Source organism: Scardinius erythrophthalmus (assembly GCF_964197995.2).
Source record: "Scardinius erythrophthalmus genome assembly, chromosome: 25".
Lineage (NCBI taxonomy): Eukaryota > Metazoa > Chordata > Actinopteri > Cypriniformes > Leuciscidae > Scardinius > Scardinius erythrophthalmus.
Genome location: NC_138245.1, coordinates 2,002,361 through 2,024,860, shown reverse-complemented (window position 1 = coordinate 2,024,860; position 22,500 = coordinate 2,002,361). Strand labels below are relative to the sequence as shown.

Here is a 22,500-nt window from a genome sequence, read left to right as displayed (position 1 = left end):
GTTTTGGTCCTGTGTAAAGAATCACTCTTTGGGGTTATTCATGTGTTGAAAGTACTTTGTTGATGCTTTTACACCTTTAAATGTCCTTTTAGTGTTCGATGGTTGAAGGGGTGAGTAGAATAGTCCTCTCATTATACCCAGTTTTTAAAAAAGTATTATTTTGTTCATAGAGCGAGTCTTTCTCTGATAGTTTACAGCTTAACGGAAGTCACACCCATAATTCACGCAAAGCTTCATGGGGCGCAGGAATAAGGGACACAGCTGGCACATCTTACCCCTAACCATCTGCTTGTTCATTAATGTTTTGATCACTGCGTTTGTCTCTTATCATGTGTAATGTGTCTCAGATAACATCTATATAAGACACAGCTGACACATCTTACCCCTAACCAATGTTTTGATTTCTGTGTTTGTCATCTGTAATGTGTGTCAGATAACAGCTCGCAGAAGGTTTACATCATGATGGAGGCCAGACTCGTCGCTCTCTTCAAAACGGATGCTGAATACACCATTCTGGACAAGTGAGTTTATTAGTGCAGACTCTGAAACACACGATGATGTCACTTCCTTGTTTATAAAGAAAACCCTGCGTCCTGAAGTTTCTATTGTCCAGAGAGAATGCGTAGTATATCACCTGACGAGTGAGTGTATGTTAGTGAGTGTGTGCGTGTTTGTGTATGTGTGTGTATGTTTCTCTTGGCCAGAGTGAATGAGTGTGTATGACTGGGTCCTTAAAAAGACTTAAAGGGCACCTATTATGCCCCTTTTCACAAGATGTAAAATAAGTCACTGATGTCCCCAGAGTGTGTGTGTGTGAAGATTTAGCTCAAAAGACCCAACAGATCATTTTTTACAGCATGTTTAAATTGTCATTTTTTGCGGCTCAGTTTTAAGTGTGTATCCCTTTAAATGCAAATGAGCTGCTGCTGCCGGAACAGGGGGAGGAGCCTCATGAGCTCAGGACAATCTCATCTGATAATATTAAAACAGAAACTCTCAGTAGCGTTGTTCATTTCGACCCGGAGTTGCACAGTAATGCCTACAGAGCCAGAGAATATACGCTGTACAGAGATAGAACAGGTATAGGTTAGTTTAATTACAGTTATAACTTATTTGTCATCTGCTTTTATCCACTATTAATACAAACCTGCTGTAGCAAACCCCGTCTGAATGATCAAAATATACTGACGAGTTCAGTGAAGTTTATTGTACATCACACAAAAGATGAAGTGTTAGTTTTACTCCAGAGAATCACTGTAAGAGCTGAGTAAACACAGCATAAGAAGTGCGCATTAAACTAGAAGTCTTATCCATAAACTCTCTCTCTCTCCCTTTCATTGTCATGGAACATACACAGCGAAGTACACAAAACACTCGTTACAACTAACAGTAAATAAATATATACACACCTTTTCAGTGGGTGCTTAATAAACTGTCCAGCTCACTCATGCGGGGCTGTGCTCAAACTGCAGTGTCAATCAACAGTCGTGGGCGGGGCTTGTGTCCAGCTCACTCAGGGCGGGGCTATGCTCAAACTGCAGTGTCAATCAACAGTCGTGGGCGGGGCTTGTGTCCAGCTCACTCATGCGGGGCTGTGCTCAAACTGCAGTGTCAATCAACAGTCGTGGGCGGGGCTTGTGTCCAGCTCACTCAGGGCGGGGCTATGCTCAAACTGCAGTGTCAATCAACAGTCGTGGGCGGGGCTTGTGCAAAGGGATTTCACATTGCCCTGAATCTGAGAACGGCTTATTCTGAGACAGTGCTTACGATTTATGGAGATTTAAAAAAAAAAGCACTGGGTGGATTTTTATCATTATAGGGTGGTTGTGTACACACACTGCCAACACGCATTTATGTTCAAACACCATGTAAAAGTTAATTTTGCATAATAGGTGCCCTTTAAACTCAGTTTGATCAAATGTAACGCCTTAAATAGTCTTTAATATATTAAATGGTATTAGAAAAGGCTTAATTATCAATTCAAAAGGTCTTAAATCTGGGGACAGAATAACAGGACTATAGATATGGCTCACTGTGATTATTAAACTTCAAAAGGCCGTGATTCAACTGAAGTAAAAACACGATTTCTACAGGTTTGCGCTTTCATAGTTAAATGAATGTATATCTGAAGGGAACTTTCTTCAGAAAAGTTTCAATGACATTTTCATCTCACCTCCTTATAATAGAGTAGAGTCTTTGTTTACAGAGGTAACTGGGGTGTGTGAGTGAGTGTGATTGTGTGTGATTTTATATGATTGTGTGAGTGTGTTATTGTATCTGTGTGATTGTGTTTTTTTTTTTTTTGTGAGAGAGTGTGTGTTCTCTGAGCAGTGTGCAGGGCTGATAACAGTAAGCTGAGGTATTGTGGGATTAGTCCTGAGCCGAACTGCTATTATTGATTAATATCTCTGCTCTTGATGAAAGTTCTTCAGGAGGTGATGCTGTGACTGGAATGAGGAGCAAGAGTAGAGCTGATTTCACTGCACGTCTTAATGTTTGTGTTAAAACAAGTCATTAATTTACTCACCACACCATATTCCAATCCTGGATGGTGTTTTCTTTGTGCTCCTTCATCTGTTGAACGCAAAAAATGAGAAATTATGAAGACGGTGCTGGTCACTCTTTTACATGCAGTTACAGTCAATTTAGCAGCTTCAAAACAGCATCGTTAAAGTGTCATTAAAGACATTCAGACCAGTTTTGTGTGAGAATGTGTGTGTTAGACGTGTGTTCTGTGGCTCTTTTTCTATTATCACTGTAAAGCTGCTTTGAAACAATCTATTTTGTTAGAAGCGCTATATAAATAAAGGTGACTTGACTGTTCACAACTCAATTAAATTCTCACCTGTTTTTCTGTATTGATCAATCAAAGACCCTTGTAAGTGTTCATATCCGGAAAGGTCAGAGAGTTTTTTGGCCTTATGTTTCAGTTATTCCAGTAATTCTCCAACCGCTGTGCTGTTATAGTTCAGTGCTGATAAAGTGTGTTTTTGTTTTATAGATTTCCTGGCAAGAACCTGAAGGGCAAAAAATACAAGCCTCTTTTTGAGTACTTCATCAAGGTAAACCGTGTAATGCTGCATCTCGTACTCTCACGTCTCTTTAGAGTGAACATAGATTGAGGAAATACTGACAGAATTTTCCACCTTAGAAACATTGCTAAGTTACGTAACATGCCATCAGTTTCTGATGCAGAAAAGTTAGTTCATGCATTCATGACCTCGAGACTAGATTACTGTAATGCTTTATTTGCTGGTTGTCCTGCATCCTCAATAAACAAGCTACAGTTAGTCCTAGAGTTCTAACTAGATCAAGAAAATATGATCATATAACACCGATTTTATCATCACTACATTGGTTACCTATAAAGTCCCGTATTAATTACAAGGTATTGCTACTGACTTATATAGCCCTAAACGGCTTAGCTCCAGTCTATTTAACCGATCTTCCATCGCCCTATAATCCATCGCGCTCTTTAAGATCACTAAATTCGAGGCTTTTGGTCATACCTAGGATATCCAGATCCACCAAAGGAGGGAGAGCATTTTCACATTTAGCTCCAAAACTCTGGCCTTCCTGATACTGTTCGTTGCTCAGACTCGCTCTCCCAGTTTAAAACTAGATTAAAGACGCATCTTTTCAGCCAGGCATTCATATAATATTCTTAATCTTACAGTTCAAACTACAATCCGACCTCTAGTTCATAAACGCCAGAGGAGAACTGGCCCCCGACTGAGCCCGGGTTCTCCCAAGGTTTTTTTTTCTCCATTAGGTCACCTGATGGAGTTTTTCGGTTCCTTGCCACTGTTGCCTTTGGCTTGCTCAGTTGGGGATATTTGGGGATATTTAATTTAATTAATCAATCAACAATACTATTGATCAGCATTACCAAACGTAGACGTTCCACTAGAAACAAACATTGATGTATTATTTTAATTTAATACTGTGAAGCTGCTTTGATACAACCTGTGTTGTGAAAAGCGCTATATAAATAAACTTGACTTGACTTGACTTGACTTGACTTGACTTGACAGAATGACATTTTTTTGGGACAACAAACCCTCTGGTGCGGTTTTTGACTGAATTTTTTTATATATATTTTTCTTCATCGCAATGGTACAAAACTTGGTAAAGGTGAAAAAAAAAAAAAAAATCATGGATGAGATTCGAACAGGTTAAATGGTCCTGAAAAAAATAGTCACACTTGTGCTCCTCGCTGTCAAAAATTAGCGCATTAGAAATTAATGTGAGACGAAGTTCCTCTAGTGGAAGCGTTTGGTACTGCAGCCGAACAACATCTCACTGAAAGCTCATTTTTTGAGATATCAGGCTCAAAATTTTAACACAACTTGTTTAGATTTATGGTTTTGATTTTCTCACAGTTTTAGAGGAAAACATGTTTTTGAAAATATATATTTAATTTTTCATTTTTCGTAACAAACTTTTCCCTTTTTTTTTTTACTTTTTTTAACTTCAGCAATAATCTGCCATGTGTAGTCTTTGAAAAGAGATCAAACTTAAAGGATTAGTTCACTTTCAAAAAATGTTTGCTGATAATTTACTCACCCCGATGTCATCCAAGATATCCATGTCTTTCTTTCTTCAGTCGAAAAGAAATTAAGGTTTTTGAGGAAAACATTCCAGGATTTTTCTCCATATAATGGACTTCAATGACAACCAACTATACCAATGTTCAAAGGTTACAATGTCCGTCTCAATGCAGCATCAAAGTCTCAACACGATCCCAGTTGAGAAACAAGGGTCTTATCTAGCGAAACGATCGGCCATTTTCTAAAAAACAAATGCATATATACTTTTTAACCACAAATGCTCGTCTTGTACCATCTCTGAGATGCGCTACGTATTACGTCATCACGTTGGAAAGGTCACGAAAAAAATAAAAATAATAATAAATTAAAACAAAGATGTCGGATGATTTTGAAGTTGGAGGAGGAAATGAGATGACATTTTTCGCCCTTCCCCTTTTTTGAACCGGAGAATACAGACAAATAACTTAGATAGATGACGTGACGCATCTCAGAGATGGTACAAGACGGGCACTTGTGGTTAAAAAGTATATACCGTAAAACTTCAAATAATAGCCCGGGCTTTTATTTTCCCAAATCGCCGAATTGCACCGGCTTGTATTTGAGACAGGCGTCTATAAGAGACAGGCCTTTAATTCAGTATTGATGTTGTTCATTGAGTGTAGCATATCCATAGAATTTAGGCTGACAGACAGTAAGAGTTTACCACATTATATTACGTTTTATTTATTATTCGAATGTGTTTAACAAATCAGTTAATGTAAGAATTACATTATATTGCGCCGTGTCACGTGACGTCTAGGACAACTCGAGGTAACGATATCACACACCGGTCGCGCACTTGCTCAGTTTATGGCCAGCAATATTTTTTATGTTTAAGGACATTATGGAGTTAATATAATGTATGTACTGTACTATGTTATGGTTGTACTGTACAATTAAATACAATCGTTGCTAAGTCTGCAGTCTGAACACTTTACCTCAGAGCGTCCGTTAACTGAATGAATAGATAATATCATAATACCTCGAGTTGTCATTGACGCAGCGTGGCGCTTCTCGTCTTGTGTGCGAGATTATTGGCAGCATAAAGCAAACATTCATTACTATCATCTTCACCGCGATACACCTCAACTACAAGTTCATTGGCGAATTCCTCCTCGTCGCTCCCGTCCACTTCTCCCTCTCCGCCTTGCTTGCACTAACAGCTCCCGCACAGATGCGCACGGCTCTCTTGCGTGCGCAATCTGCACCATAGAACTGGTTTAAAAAGATGATCTGACAGGTTTTAGAAGATTAAATACAAACCGAAACAAAAAAACCGACCAGGCCTCTATTTGAGACCAGCGTTTATTTACCCAAACCTGTCGTCACACCGGGCGTTTAAAAGAGACAGGCGTCTATTTGGGACTCGGCTATTATTTGAAGTTTTACGGTAATTGTTGTTGTTTTTTGAAAATGACCATGATATGACAAGTCTTTCTGTTTAAAGCTCTTCATCTGTTAAATGTGACCTTGACGAATGCTTGTTTGTCTTCTCAGTGTAAGGAGAGTGGGGCATTCTCTGTGGTGGTTGATAACTACGTGCGTGATGATGACGGGACAGGAGTGGTTCATCAGGCCCCGTACTTTGGAGCTGTAAGTCACTTCTGATATTGTACTTGCATTCAATTGTGTGCTTCAGGGATTGTGGGTAAAACCGTGTCCTAACCAGATGCAATGCGATAAGATTCCAGCAACAGAGTCTCTCTGAAAGCACACTGCATTCCCAATTAAATCAATCAAGTCACAGCCAATCAGAAGAGCATGTGGGCGGAGTCTCTGCAAACACACTGCACTCGCAACAAAATCATTCAAAAGTCACAGCCAATCAGAAGAGCATGTGGGCGGAGTCTCTGCAAGCACACTGCACTCGCAACAAAATCATTCAAAAGTCACAGCCAATCAGAAGAGCATGTGGGCGGAGTCTCTGCAAGCGCACTGCACTCGCAACCAAAATCATTCAAAAGTCACAACCAATCAGAAGAGCATGTGGGCGGAGTCTCTGCAAGCACACTGCACTCGCAACAAAATTATTCAAAAGTCACAGCCAATCAGAAGAGCATGTGGGCGGAGTCTCTGCAAGCACACTGCACTCGCAACCAAAATCATTCAAAAGTCACAGCCAATCAGAAGAGCATGTGGGCGGAGTCTCTGCAAGCGCACTGCATTCACAGTCAAATCAATCAAAAATCACAGCCAATCAGAAGAGCGTGTGGGCGGAGTCTCTTTGCAAGCTCACTGCACTCACAGTCAAAGCGATCAAAAATCACAGCCAATCAGAAGAGCGTGTGGGCGGAGTCTGTAAGCTAAGCGCACTGCACTCACAACCGAATCCATGTAAAATCACATCCAATCAGAAGAGCGTGTGGGCGGAGTCTCTGCAAGTGCACGGCTCTCGCAGTGAAATCGATAAGTATATAATAAAGTCCACAAATATTGCACCATGATTAAAAAAAACACACAGAGTGACTGAAACTATCTTTGAATACAAGTGAATTATCATTTTGTCGATTTGTCAGTGTAGCCATAGAGGTCACAAAGAATTGTATTCAAACTCATATTAGATGCTTTTAACATTTAAATAAAGCACGTAACCAGTACCTAAGATTATCATTGTCATAGCTGATATGTTCTTGTTCCAGAAACCGTTTCTAAAATAGAATCGTTCCACATCGCCAGCTGGATAGGACAAAACATCTGATTAACATAGAAACCTTTTATCACGCCTCGCTTCTGGTTAGGACACGGTGTAATGTTGCTTTATTGAGTAATGGTATACAATAACAGAAGGCTCTACAATGACTGGGGTAAATTGAGTTTGAATAATTACAATGATCAATAATAATAAATTACGGTAACACTTTATTTTAGTGTCCTTGTTACATATGTTACTTGTACTTTCCATAGTAATAACAGTAAATTATACATAATTAGATTCAACTAACCCTCAACCAAACCCTAATCCTACCCTAACCCTATAGTAAGTACATGTAGTTAATTAATATTACTCAGTACTTAAATATATAATTACACTGTAACAATGACACCTTAAAATAAAGTGTGACCTAAATTACTTCTAAAGTTCTCCACGTCATATGATTTTTCTTTTCTTAAATCATCCATCAATGTGCAGTCGAAATTAGGGAGTCATCATTCCCATTCTGTGGAAAAAAAGTATTTTCAGTTAAATTATTTCAATTGTAAGAAAACCAAAAAGCAGCTCCAAGACGCCCTTGAACAGTTCCCATCAGGACAGCTGAAGAAAGTCTTGGGGTCGTTAGATAAACCTTGAAGCGCAGTTGAAGCGGTTTATTAAGAAGAGTGACGGGACGAAGCCTTTGCTGAGAAGCTCATCTCACGTCTGGCCCGAAGGCTTGAGAGCGACCGACGTGAACCCTGGTCCGTCGTCTTCTCACAGCAGAACTCTTGAAGGGAGAAAGACAAACAGATGATGCTAAAAATGGAGAAATCCTACAGGAAGAGCTATTGTTATGCACATGAGCTGAATGATTCATTACAGGAGAACAGCCAGAACGCACAGTAAAGGACACAGATGTCCTGGAGTCGTCAGACGTCACTGTGCTGTAAATCTGTGTTTCCAAACCCTTTTTTGGCCACGGCACACCACTATATAAAAACTAGTGCTGTCAGTTAAACGCGTTATTAACGGCGTTAACGCAAACCCATTTAAACGGCGTACATTTTTTTATTGCGAGATTAACGTTCTTTTTGGCCTAGCAAACTTTGTAGTTTTTTTTCACATGCTGTTGCAACAACAAGTAACGTTAGAAAAACTACAACACCACACCGGATCTAGCTAGACCGGACACAAAACGACAGGCACGCCACACACACTTGTTTGGGCTCGCGAGCCGGCCGAAGAGTCGTAGGCTAACGCTACGTTTTGAGTGGATGAATGATGAGCACGAGACGCCGAAATGGATGCCAAGATTCTGAATGGAAAGTTTACTTTTAAAAAGTTGCCAAATGGTTCCCTTGACAAGACCAAGATCTGTGTGTTTCGTCGTTGTGAACTGAGCGATCATCGCAGCGCGTCCAGTCTGAAACACCACTGGATGGCCAAGTACTCTCTGATGCGATTATTTGCTCCGAGTGAGAATGTTAGTGTGAAACTGAACACTACAGTATAAGCCAGTGTTGTTTTCAATAAAAAAGCATTTGCACAAAGCAAGCCGATCCACTTCTCCATGTTGATAAGAGCATTAAAATGAGAAAAAAATAATGTGACAAAATAAATCAAGGGACGTTTAGAATAGATAAAAATGTGCGATTAATTGCGAGTTAACTATGACATTAATGCGATTAATCACGATTAAATATTTTAATCGTTTGACAGCACTAATAAAAACATAACGGCAACACTTTACAATAAGGTTCATTAGTTAACGTTAATGTTTTAACTAACACGAACTAACCATGAGCAATACATTTGTTACTGTATTTGTTAATCTTTTTTAAAGTTAGTAATCCAGCTGTTTATTGTTTGTTCATGTTAGTTCACAGTGCATTAACTAATGTTAACATGATTTTAATAAAGTATTAGTAAATGTTGAAATTAACATTAACAAAGATTGATAAATGCTGTGTAAGTGCAGTTCATTATTAGTTCATGCTAACTAATGTAGTTAACTAATGTTAACTAATGAACCTTATTGTAAAGTGTTACCAACATGGTAACACTTTACAATAAGGTTCATTAGTTAACATTAATGTATTTACTAACAATGAGCAAAACTTTTGTTACAGTATTTATTAATCTTTATTAATGTTAATTAATAAAAATACAGCTGTTCATTGTTTGTTCATGTTAGTTTACAGTGCGTTAACTAATGTTAACAAAGACAACTATTGATTTTATAACGTAGTAGTAACTTAATTAGTAGAAATTAATATTAACTAAGATGCTGTAAAAGTATTATTCATTCTTAGTTCATGTTAACTAAGGCAGTTAACTAATGTTAACTAATGAACCGTATTGTAAAGTGTTACCGTTAAATATTTGTAAAACCCACATACAGATGTGAAGGATGACCAACAGCATTCATTTTATAAAACAATGACAAAATATAGAGAGATTCAATGTTTTGGCCCAACAGCGCAATTATAGATATATATTCTTATTTGTAGCATTTATTTTTATTTTTGGGAATTTGATAATGTTCCACGGCCGCGGCACAGAGGTTGGGAAACACTGCTGTAAATCAGTATTACTGTAGTTTAGCGGTCGGTCAAACCTCAAACAGGATTAAAGTGAAGGGTGAACACTCAGCGTTTTGTTTTTGCAGTTCATCATTGTGGATAGTGACACACAGTGTCAGTGTTAGTTTAACAGAATCTACAGCTGATGTCCTCAGGTTGTTTTGCATTTCAGTTCTACATGGACGTGGCTTTACGTTTACAATTTACATTTATGTTGGGTGACCATATTTTAGTTTTCAGAAAAGAGGACGGGGGCGTGGTTGATGGGTGGGGGTGTGGTTTGGGGAGGCGTGGCTAAGGGTGGGGGGCGTGGTTGAGGGGTGAATGCATCAAAAAATACTTGACAAATGCATTCACAACCTTGCAACTATGTTATTGTACTTTAATACATAAAGAAATACATCCTTTCCATTCAACGTTTGGCCCGCAACAATAGAATGATATTTTAACACCTTTTACATGACACTATTTCTTTTCATGGCCATAGGTTGAAATAAAAGAAAAAATCTACTATACTATTTCAGTAAAAAAACATTTCAATCCTCCTGATGTTCTCTTGTAGCCTTTACTTTCCTTTCCTTGTGTGGGCTTCTAGGTCACTAGCACCTTTATTTGGGAATTTTCTCTGTAAATCATCTGTGAATTTACATTTGGGCTTTTTTTTTTTTTTTTTACGCTGTTAGCTACTTACATCTTATCTCACACTTAACCGTAAACGGAAGCGTAGACTCGAGTCACGCTGCTAAAATTCTGTGAACAAAGTCCGCCTACTTTGTTTTGATTGGTCATTCAAATATTCTGACATTGACGAGCAGTGACAGACCAATGAGGCTGAGATGAACACACACACACACACACACACACACATACACACACACACAGACCTCTGTTTTCTGATGTGCTCTCTGCTTGGTACCGCTGCGGTTGGAGGATCACGCTGATTATAAGAAGACGGGGCGAAGCTGAAGCTGGTTTCATATGTTTTGTGTGCAAAGGCAAGTGCCAGTCAATTTAAAGTACACGCTTAATGGTCCCAAGAAAAACAGTGAAAACCGGACATTTTCATGAATTTATAACCCCCTCCCGGACACCCCGGACAGTATTTACCGGGGGTAATAGAGGACGTTTGGTCACCCTACATTTATGCATTTGGCAGACGCTTTTATCCAAAGCGACTTGCATTGCATTTCAAGATACACATTTACATTCTTATCAGTTCTTGTTTTCCCTGGGAATCGAACCCATGACCTTGGCATTGCAAGCGCCAGCGCTCTACTGTTTGAGCTCCAGGAACGTCTTTGAGCAGGATCGTATCATCGGGCTCATTTCTCTTGTGTGTTATATGACAGATGTTTGTTTTCCCCATTGCTAGTGTGTTCTGTCATTGATTCATGGGAAACACTTTCACTGTGCTCTCAGAATCTCAGGTTTTGAACTTCACAGAAAGTTTCCTCTGTCCACAGGATGATTACCGCGTCTGCATGGACTATAAGATCATCCAGAGAGACTCGGCTCCCATCTGCCCCGTGGACTCATCCGGTGTGTTCACCGCAGAGGTCCCACACTTCGCTGGCCAGTACGTGAAGGTACGGATGCTGTCCGCATTTACACTGCAGGTCTTGATGCCCAATTCCAATTTTTTGACTATATCCGATCTTTTTTCACGACTGTGCTTACATCTTCTTTTAAAAGTGACCCATATCTGATATCTTTTATAATAATGATATCTATCATTTACACTACACTTGGCGAAACGAACAAAAAATAACATTATGATATCAAGAAATCAATTTCAATAGTACATTGAGTTTAATTTATAGACATGGAATTTATAGAAACATTTTTAATGCAATAGTTCCATCCTTATATCAAAATCATTTATATAGTACAAATTCTTCAAGACAGTGATTATGTTCACAGATCCGCTATAAAACGGTCCCATGGTAGAACTTTTGTTAACCATATCAGAGGTTCTGGGTTCAAATCTGCCCTCGTTTAGGTTATTTTTCCTCATTAAAACCAAATGTGTTTTCTTTGAGAAAACTTAACATGTATTGAACCTTTTTTTGAACAAATTGGTTGAGTGAATAATTCAATGATCCATTCATAAAGAGAGTCACTTGCTTAGTTTCTAAATGAATCTGTATTGTGAACAAATTGGTTAAGTGAATGATTCAATGATCCATTCATAAAGAGAGTCACTTGCTTAGTTTCTAAATGAATCAGCATTTTTGAACATATGGAAGGCAGTGCTGTAGTTCAGCCAGTCACATTCAGATCAGACTTCATTCTGGTATACAGCGCTCACTTTTCATAATCCAATCAACAACTCTTTGTTTCTTGGTCAATAGCCATTTCGTATAGAAATGTATCAGTAATATAAAATGGTAAAGTGTGTTGCAGTGGAACTGGTCTCTGGCAGTGAAGTGTTCATCTGAGGAGACTTGAGCAGTCCAGCACTCACAGGAGCAGTTCAGCTCCACACTCTTTAAGGAAACTCCTAGTCTCCAGCGTGACGTTCAGCGGGTGTGTAGGTGTGATTGGGTGACAGAGGGACTATGATGTCAGCAGTTTAGCCCAGCGCCAGACGATTGACAGAGAAACTGAGCTCTGTTTCCCGAGAATAACTTTCCTCATAGTTCTGCTCTGTCATTTTGTATTTCGCCACTCATAGTTGGTTTCTCTTGCCTCATTACCGCGCTCACACATCCCAGCTGTGTCTTTGAATTAGAGCCGATAGAGACGTGTTCCCTGACAGTTTGGGAATATTGAATCAGAGTGCATATTACTGGAGGGTTTGCTAATTTACACTTTTTAGCGTCTGAAACCTTATGTAGGTTATGCAAAACAATAGTTCACCCAGAAATAACGATGCATGTTCTGTTATCTTTGACTCCCTCATGCCATCCCAAACTAAGGTGCTGTCAACGGCTGAAATACAATTTTTTTTTCTTCAGAGTTTTTAAAAATTCACATTTTAAAAGCATTATTTCAGTTAGAGGAAAATATCAGTGAACGGCACAATAGGATGCAACAAATAAATCTAAAGTAAAGTTTTGATGTTTTATTAAAGTCCCCCTGTGGTGAAGATCCAGCTTTTAATGTTGTTTATGCGTCTATGTGGTGTGTTTAATATGCTTTAAGACAAACCATGTGTAAATTCATAAGTCGACAGCATTGCTGAGTATTTTCTCATTAAAACTGCAGTGAACCAAAGACAGTCTCAAAAACACGCTTTGAATTCGCTGGTGTTTCTGACGTCACAAACTACCTTGTAACCAATCAGATCAACGTGTGATCGTCAACCAGTGGATCTCTGAGCTGAGCGAGTGAGTGGAGGCGGGGCTCATTTGCATATTCATAGAACCGCGCATACTAAATGAGGCAAGGGTGTCGAGTTACATTCAAGATATTTTAAGGCATGAAGATGTTTTTTTCACGGAAAAAACATTTAAATATGTAATTTTGGTGATTAAAGATGAGTTTTAACGAGTTTTAAAATGAGACTTTAAACGAAATATCTCAGGATTTGTGCTTCTAATGTGTTTAAAAATTGTCATGGGAATTCAACGTGAAGCCTTCATTGAATCTGCCAGTTGGATGAAGACCGTTTGGCGATGATAAACGAGTTGTGAGGCTTGTAAACACTGGTGTGGTTTCATGTAAGACCTCACAGGTTAAAGTTTTCTCCAGGAGGAATTCAGGTACCTTTCAAAAAGTCTCACAGGTTAAGAAAAGGTTCTTATAATCGATTATGCATGAGACAGGAAGCCAATTCAGCCACAAGGACACACTGGACATGTTTTCATTAAAGTGAATTAATATGACTTTTGTTGAAAGGCAGTCATTGAAACGTGCAGGAGATTCATGCATTTGTACAGCTGGCGTCGAGCCCTGCTGCAGATAAAGCCATAAAGCGAGGCCTGTATCTGCCGCCAGAGAAATCTTTATTCTTTAATTGTCACACTTTGTCTGGTTTTATCCACTGCATGCTTCAAGACTTTGTTCTGTCTGTCCTCAATGCTTTCAGGATGCAGACAAAAACATCATCAAGTGGCTGAAGGAGAACGGGCGTCTGGTGAACGCCGGCTCTGTCAAGCACAACTACCCTTTCTGCTGGAGGTTCGTGATTTCATTTACTCTGCTCACATTTAACCTTATTCAGCACATTTTTGCAGGTGAAATCCAGTTATTTCCATTGAAATTGAGCGGTTTGTCTAAGAGCCAAGAATATTCATAATATACAGGAAACCTGGCATTGTATATTATGAATATCATTGGCTCTTTGACAAATTGTTTTTGCTCCTCTTTTGTAAGTTGCTTTGAATAAAAAACATCTGTTAAATGCATAATGCAATAAAAAAGAAAAGAAAAAAAGAATGCTGGGCAACGAATAATCACATCCAAAATAAAAGTTTGTGTTTATATTTATTTATTTATTTATTTATTTATTTATTTATTTATTTATTTATTTATGAAAAATGTGTTATTTATATATAAAATATTTATTTTATAATAAATATTTATTTATGTATGTATGTGTATGTATGTGTGTGTGTGTATGTATATATATATATAAAATGTGTATGTATGTATGTGTGTGTATATATATATATATATATATATGTATGTGTGTGTGTGTGTGTATATATAATACACACACACACATATATGCATATATCTATATATACAAAATAATTATACACAGTAAACATGCATATATCATGTAAACACACACTTTTATTTTGGATGCGATTAATCGTGATTAATCTTTGCCCAACACTAAAATAAATATATAATCACATAATAAGGGCTGTCTGTTTAATAAGTTAATGTGAGTCATTATTATTGTTTAGCAAGGCTGATGAACCAATAGTGATCTTAAATCCCAAGATTCAGTCTTTTAATCTGTGCTGTTTTCAGTTTATGAATGGACAAAGCTTCACTAAATATAATTTGCCTGCCAATAATCACCATAAGTTTTGAGTTGATACTTTTGATATTTTTGGCAAGTCTCAGTTTTCAAATTCTGTCAGTTTTATAATGAAATTCAAGCAATAAATATGTTTTTGCGCTCTTTAATGTGGCGTGACAGTTCAAGCGGCTCATGAACCGATCGTCTCTATTTATTAAGTTATTATACAAAATTCCTTATCTATATATTAAGGCTGGGCAACGATTAATCACATCCAAAATAAAAGTTTGTGTTTACATAATAAGTGTGTGTGTGTTTACTGCGTAAAATTATGTTGTGTATATAAATACACACACATGCATTTATATATTTAAGAAAAATTTGTTATTTATATATATAAAATAGTGATATTTCTATATAATATAAATTGTATATAGATTATATATTATATATTATAATTGTATAAAATGTATAAATATATATACAGTTTGCATATATGCATATTTCTTAAATATATACATGCATATGTGTGTATTTAAATATACAAAATAATTATACACAGTACAAACACATATATTATGTAAACACAAACTTTTATTTTGGATGCGATTAATCGCGATTAATAGTTGCACAGCCCTTTAGATATTTGTATACAATAGTAATGAACTGACTGACAGGGTTCCCTGTATAGTTTACATCATTTAGGAGAGATTTTTACCTTGAGGAAATTTGCCATGTAAATGAATCAATATTGAATCGGATTTGAATTAAATTGAATCAAAAATACCCAGCCCTAGTGAAAAATTGAAAATAGATCTGATTTTTAAATAGGGTTTTCCTGTAATTTACTTTGTTAATCTATTAACCACTATCAGCTGTTTGGTTCTGCTGACCAAATAAATCACTTAGCATAAATCCAGATTACTTGACTATTGTCAAAGTTTTTTTCCTCATAGCCCAACCTATGGCACCTCACAGTTCTGTGAGCTCTTCTGGACGGGGTAAAGCTAAATCGATAGCGTGCTCTATAGAGAGCATTAGCATATGGTGCTCAATACTGACCCTGCTTCTTCAGCACTTCACATGACCGTGAGTCTGCCGGCAGAGGTCACAGCCTCATTAACCCCGCTCAAGAAGGGAAAGTCATGCAACGCTTACGCCATCAATAAATCACTCTCATATTGACTCTTATGAGCTCTGCCCATCCTGTCACCGTATGGGTATTGAAGGGGTTTGTCCGTGTAAATGCGCAGCAGATATTGGCGCTCGATCAGGAGGGATTCAGAATGCTAATGCTGAGTCTCACAGAGGTCAAACATGTTTCTCATCCGTTATCTTTAGCCCCTTTCACACATACAGTCTTTACTGGTAAATTACCAGTAACTGATCATGTGTGAACAGGACCTGTTCAAATATGTCGAATGTCTTCAAATTGGAGTGATACCGAAACTAAAGCGCTTCTCCTCATCCGGGCGGATGAAGAGATGTGTCAACAACAGTTAGTGATACTGTCACGTATGTTAAAATAACTAGACTTCTTCAGAAACAAGGCATAAACCTCCGATTAATGACACCATCACAGAGTTTACCGGTATTCTGGAACTGATGTGTGAATATGGTCTGTTACCGGTAAAGTCGGTCTGTTACGGAATTTTACTGTAATTTACCGGGATTGCTGTGTGAACGGTGCTATAAACTGCTGTCAGAAAAACAACATAGCATGAAACCAGCAGGGAACAGAGTTTCACTTTAAGCTCATCATTCAGTAAAGGTCAACCAACAAAAGATTCGTTCATCTGGTCTTGGTTAGCTGGTTAACGTAATACAACCTCTAACTCGAGGAAAAAAGCTAAATAGTTGATTAAAAACTGTTGATTGATCATTGCATTAATGGCCAGAATAGTCAAATATCTTTCTAGAAACTGTAAAACAAATCATTTTTCTAAATAATTGTTAGGTACAAGTAGAATGTAGGGATCCATCACTGATATCTCAAATAGTTTTTGTCACTTTTTAAACCGTTCAGCGAGCGGTCAGACATGACTAATCCAAATTCAGTACTGTGTGCTAATCATAGTCATTACTGCTCAGGTCCCAAAATAGACACCAATGCCCTTTTAGTTATTAAATGAAAGACTGTGTACATTATTCCCCTTAGCTTTGAATAACTGACATAGTGATTCATTATTTATATGATATATAATATGTGGTATTTTGGAACATACTCAAAGCAAAAGCAATTTATTATTCTAGAATTATAATAAAAACATATTTTGAATGGTTTAACTTTTAAAATGATTAATCGCATAGAGGTTTCTTCATTATCAGTGAAACGCAGAATGTTTATGGAGAAAAATGACTGGAAAACTTTACTTCAAGAGCACTGCTCTGTAGGTTTCCCAAACCATTTTACCATGCCTTCCCATCTGCCATTGTTTGCAAGTCCTGCCATATGAAGCTGGCACATTTATTGCATCTTTGATTATTGGAAAAAAACAAAAAACCTTTATTTTGCAGGTCGGACACGCCGCTGATCTATAAAGCAGTGCCCAGCTGGTTTGTGAGGGTGGAACACATGGTGGAGAAGCTTCTGGACAACAACAGCAAATGCTACTGGTACAGTGAATCTGGCTTCTATAGACCAGTATGTGACCCACATGTATAATGCATGATTGGACAAACTCTCTTTAAAGTTCATTGAAGTTCAGTTGCTGTTTCCTCATACTTTTTAATAGTATTCAGTCTCTTGATGACGTGTGATATGGTGCTTTGCGAGAACTGCATAGCAAGTGCTTATCTTTTTCTGAGATGCAGTTTCAAACTTATTTGAGTTAGTTTTGTGTGACTCATTGTTAAATTCCTTGAAGCATTTTTTTTCATTTTCTAAAAAAAAAAGGTACCTTTTCAATCTCATCCTTTGATCTCATTGAATTTGTCCAGGTTCCCTCTACAGTCCATCATGGCAAAAAGCTTTTCAAAGAGTTTTTGTCCGTCAGATCTTTTGTCAGAAAGGATCCACGTTGACTAATTAGCCTGTATCTCCTGAATGCAAAGTTCAGTCTGCATGAAACTTGGTACACTCTCAAAAGAGGATGTTTTGAGGATATGCACCAATTTTCATCCAATTCTGCCTATAGTTGGCACTGGGACTGAAATATATTCAAACTCACCAACTGTTTGGTGAAGATGATGGAAATTTGCCACATGCACATGACAGCTGTGTTCTGCTGCGGTCATTCACTCTTATTTTACACTGTTTCTCGGACCCTGGTAATTGCCACTCGCAACTATATTTGAAAGTAAAAGTGTCATCTTTAATACATGCGCATAATCTACAGCCTCCTGCGTGAAACAATAACTAGAGCTGCTCAGTGCTCTACAGAGACGCGGTGGTGTAACTGATGTTTGGGCCAAAGCTCAGGTGTTTGGCAGTATATGTGTGTACCAGAGCCGGCCTGCTGTAATGTGACTATCACACCACTCCTGAGTCTCTGTGCTGCAGATGAAGTGCAGAAAAGGCCATAATTGCAGAAGATTTCAGCAAGGTGCTTTGGGTTTATGTGGTTTAGTGCGCACACAGCATAGTAAAATCACATTATTCTGCATGATTTAGATGGTTGAACTGTTCTGTGTCCAGATCTGAGATTTGTGATGGGTTGGGGCGATGCTGTATGTCAGGAACTATTTATATAAACAAGAAAGAAAGAAAGAAAAAAAAGAAGACAAAAACACACACCTTTGTACATTTGTACCAACATTCAGATGATTCTGACTTTAGTTCTCTCTCTCTCTCTCTCTCTCTCTCTCTCTCTCTCTCTGTGGATTGTGTAATTGTACTTTTCAATTTAATGTTGTTGTCTCATGTTTAAGATTGTGGAAAAAGTGCATCTTTATTGGAGCTGAAACAACATGAGGGTAACAGAAGAATAACACAATTTTCATTTTAGTGAACTATTCCTTTCACCCATTATTTCATTAAACATACTTTTTTTTTTGCATCAGTCCCAAGAAGCCATACAGACTGAAGTTCGTTAGCACACATGTCCTGATTTGACCGCAGTTGCAGCATGTTAACAGTCTAACGCACATTTCTTCTGTTGGCTTATTAACGAGTCCTGCACATCCAGCCCATCACAGTGTCCTTAAATTCTACATTTAGTTCATAGATGAGAGAGCATAGGAGAAGAGAAAAATCATTAAATTGATAAATTGGGTGTTGAGATGGAGCTTAAATAGAAATGCCTCTTCCCGATGAGAATTGATGAAGTCAGTGGTGTCCTGATGAAAGCTTTCTCTCTGTGCCGTGTCTTGAAGAAGGGCAGCAGGACGATGCCCAGGAGGACATTTAACCTTCCTTTACTAAGGGATGGATTATTTTAAGTTGTTAGTTTTGTTTTTCTTTTGCAAGAAGAAAGAGGGTAATAATAATCAGTGAGCACTAACCCTTTACACAGAAATTAGTTTTGCGTATTTTTCTGAATACGGCCCAATGTAGTCAATCATAAAATTCTCACTAACAGAACTGCAAGGTTTTTTATGGATGGTTTTAAGTCCTACTTGTTAAAATAGACATTTTGTTGCTGTAGGTAATCAATCCTCAAAACAAATGGCCGTTTCTTGTGGAGTCCCACAGGGTTCGGTTTTAGGACCGCTGTTGTTCTTGTTTTATGTAAGCTTTACAATGATAATTTGTATAGCTATGCAGATAAAGCACATCTATGTCTATTCTGTCTGTAGATCAGAACTACTTGTATGCTGGGCAACTTGTATTAAAGCCATAACAAATGTACAGTGAGGAAAATAAGTATTTGAACACCCTGCTATTTTGCAAGTTCTCCCACTTAGAAATCATGGAGGGGTCTGAAATTGTCATCGTAGGTGCATGTCCACTGTGAGAGACATAATCTAAAAAAAAAAAAATCCAGAAATCACAATATATGATTTTTTTTAACTATTTATTTGTATGATACAGCTGCAAATCAGTATTTGAACACCTGAGAAAATTAATGTTAATATTTGGTACAGTAGCCTTTGTTTGCAATTACAGAGGTCAAACGTTTCCTGTAGTTTTTCACCAGGTTTGCACACACTGCAGGAGGGATTTTGGCCCACTCCTCCACACAGATCTTCTCTAGATCAATCAGGTTTCTGGGCTGTCGCTGAGAAACACAGAGTTTGAGCTCCCTCCAAAGATTCTCTATTGGGTTTAGGTCTGGAGACTGGCTAGGCCACGCCAGAACCTTGATATGCTTCTTACAGAGCCACTCCTTGGTTATCCTGGCTGTGTGCTTCGGGTCATTGTCATGTTGGAAGACCCAGCCTCGACCCATCTTCAATGCTCTAACTGAGGGAAGGAGGTTGTTCCCCAAAATCTCGAAATACATGGCCCCGGTCATCCACTCCTTAATACAGTGCAGTCGCCCTGTCCCATGTGCAGAAAAACACCCCCAAAGCATGATGCTACCACCCCCATGCTTCACAGTAGGGATGGTGTTCTTGGGATGGTACTCATCATTCTTCTTCCTCCAAACACGTTTAGTGGAATTATGACCAAAAAGTTCTATTTTGGTCTCATCTGACCACATGACTTTCTCCCATGACTCCTCTGGATCATCCAAATGGTCATTGGCAAACTTAAGACGGGCCTTGACATGTGCTGGTTTAAGCAGGGGAACATTCCGTGCCATGCATGATTTCAAACCATGACGTCTTAGTGTATTACCAACAGTAACCTTGGAAACGGTGGTCCCAGCTCTTTTCAGGTCATTGACCAGCTCCTCCTGTGTAGTTCTGGGCTGATTTCTCACCTTTCTTAGGATCATTGAGACCCCACGAGGTGAGATCTTGCATGGAGCCCCAGTCCGAGGGAGATTGACAGTCATGTTTAGCTTCTTCCATTTTCTAATGATTGCTCCAACAGTGGACCTTTTTTCACCAAGCTGCTTGGCAATTTCCCCATAGCCCTTTCCAGCCTTGTGGAGGTGTACAATTTTGTCTCTAGTGTCTTTGGACAGCTATTTGGTCTTGGCCATGTTAGTAGTTGGATTCTTACTGATTGTATGGGGTGGACAGGTGTCTTTATGCAGCTAACGACCTCAAACAGGTGCATCTAATTTAGGATAATAAATGGATTGGATGTGGACATTTTAAAGGCAGACTAACAGGTCTTTGAGGGTCAGAATTCTAGCTGATAGACAGGTGTTCAAATACTTATTTGCAGCTGTATCATACAAATAAATAGTTAAAAAATCATATATTGTGATTTCTGGATTATTTTTTTTAGATTATGTCTCTCACAGTGGACATGCACCTACGATGACAATTTCAGACCCCTCCATGATTTCTAAGTGGGAGAACTTGCAAAATAGCAGGGTGTTCAAATACTTATTTTCCTCACTGTAAATATGAGTCTAAACATTGAACTTACCAGGCTGTAGTTGTAAGCATGAACTGTAACACTGTCTTCAAGACGTCATTTCTGAAACATTCAACAACCCGAAAGTTGGTGAAAAGCATCGACCAACGCCAACACGTGGTGCAACACACTGTTTCGACAAAACCCAACAAAGTGTCTGTTGTAGTTGTTGTTCGGTGTTTGTCTTCTCGGGAAAATTCGTTTCGCATACCTACCCCGAAGTGACAAAATAAAATAAAATTCTGTATCAAAATTTATAAGGAAAGACCAGTACTTTGTTTAGGCTTGGTTTGTAGGGAATTCCAAACCTGCGCACATATATTCAAACGCACATAACAGAACCAATTCTTAATGCGCATGTGAACGCCATCAGCGTTTCTCACAGGTTCGCGTTTAAAGTCTGTGTAGAGAGAATGGTGTCGTCTCCGCGGCCCCTAATTTAATAACAAATGATCGTTGCGACTAAAGCGAATCAATCAAAACTAACTTTAGCTGGAAAATAACTTTATAAAAAGAACCGCTATAAAGCCAAAACAATCTCTGTTACCTTAGATTATACGTTTATCTCTGTAAAGCTGCTTTGAAACAATCTACATTGTTAAAAGCGCTATATAAATGAAGATGACTTGACTTTGTCGGTGCAGTGTGAATCGGTCTTATAACGCAAAGAGAACTTAATTTGTTTTTTGTGCTCTTAACACTGAATGTTGCTGTGAAAGGATTTTTTTTGGGACGTTTCTACATCGGCCTATGTGAAGTTAATGGCGGTGTCTTTCTCTCTTTGTTTCCAGGGTACCTGAGTTTGTCGGAGAGAAGCGTTTTGGAAACTGGCTGAGAGACGCACGAGACTGGGCCATCTCTCGAAACCGTTACTGGGGAACGCCCATCCCTCTGTGGGTCAGTGACGACTATGAAGAGGTCAGTGCTGGATCCATGAGCACCTTAAAAAGCTTAATTTTTAAGACTTCGAGTGATATTTCATGCCTTGATAATGCATTTGCTCGAAAATGGCAGCTGAAAATTCTAAATGTTTAATGCAAGAAAAAAATGACAGTAAAAAATCTAGTTATAACTAATCAAGGCATGTTTTCCACACTAGGCAGGGTTATTATTGTTAACTAAAACAAACTATTAAAATCATTTCTTTAATTTGAATTATTAGAATAAATAAAATGATTATTTGTTGAAAAACTTAATCTAATAAACAAAAATTAGAAATGTTGCTTTGACAATAAACTTAAGTTTGTTGAAGCACTAAAATTATTAACTGGAAATAAATAAACTAAAACTGAAATATAACTGAATTGAACACACACACACACACACACACACACACATAGTAATACACCGCAGTATTGACACAG

The 22,500-nt window shown here is 38.2% G+C and overlaps 1 protein-coding gene across 2 annotated transcripts in view; it reads left to right on the top strand.

Annotated features, from left to right (window-relative positions):
- Positions 1-22,500, top strand: part of iars1 (isoleucyl-tRNA synthetase 1) — a 126,727-nt gene that overhangs the window by 27,337 nt on the left and 76,890 nt on the right. For both annotated transcript variants that reach the window (XM_081358082.1, XM_081358083.1), the window contains exons 8-14: positions 434-521; positions 3,002-3,062; positions 6,087-6,182; positions 11,270-11,392; positions 13,837-13,928; positions 17,239-17,337; positions 21,928-22,054. In XM_081358082.1, the coding sequence (XP_081214208.1) occupies positions 434-521; positions 3,002-3,062; positions 6,087-6,182; positions 11,270-11,392; positions 13,837-13,928; positions 17,239-17,337; positions 21,928-22,054 (686 nt within the window). The remainder of the gene's footprint in view (positions 1-433; positions 522-3,001; positions 3,063-6,086; positions 6,183-11,269; positions 11,393-13,836; positions 13,929-17,238; positions 17,338-21,927; positions 22,055-22,500) is intronic.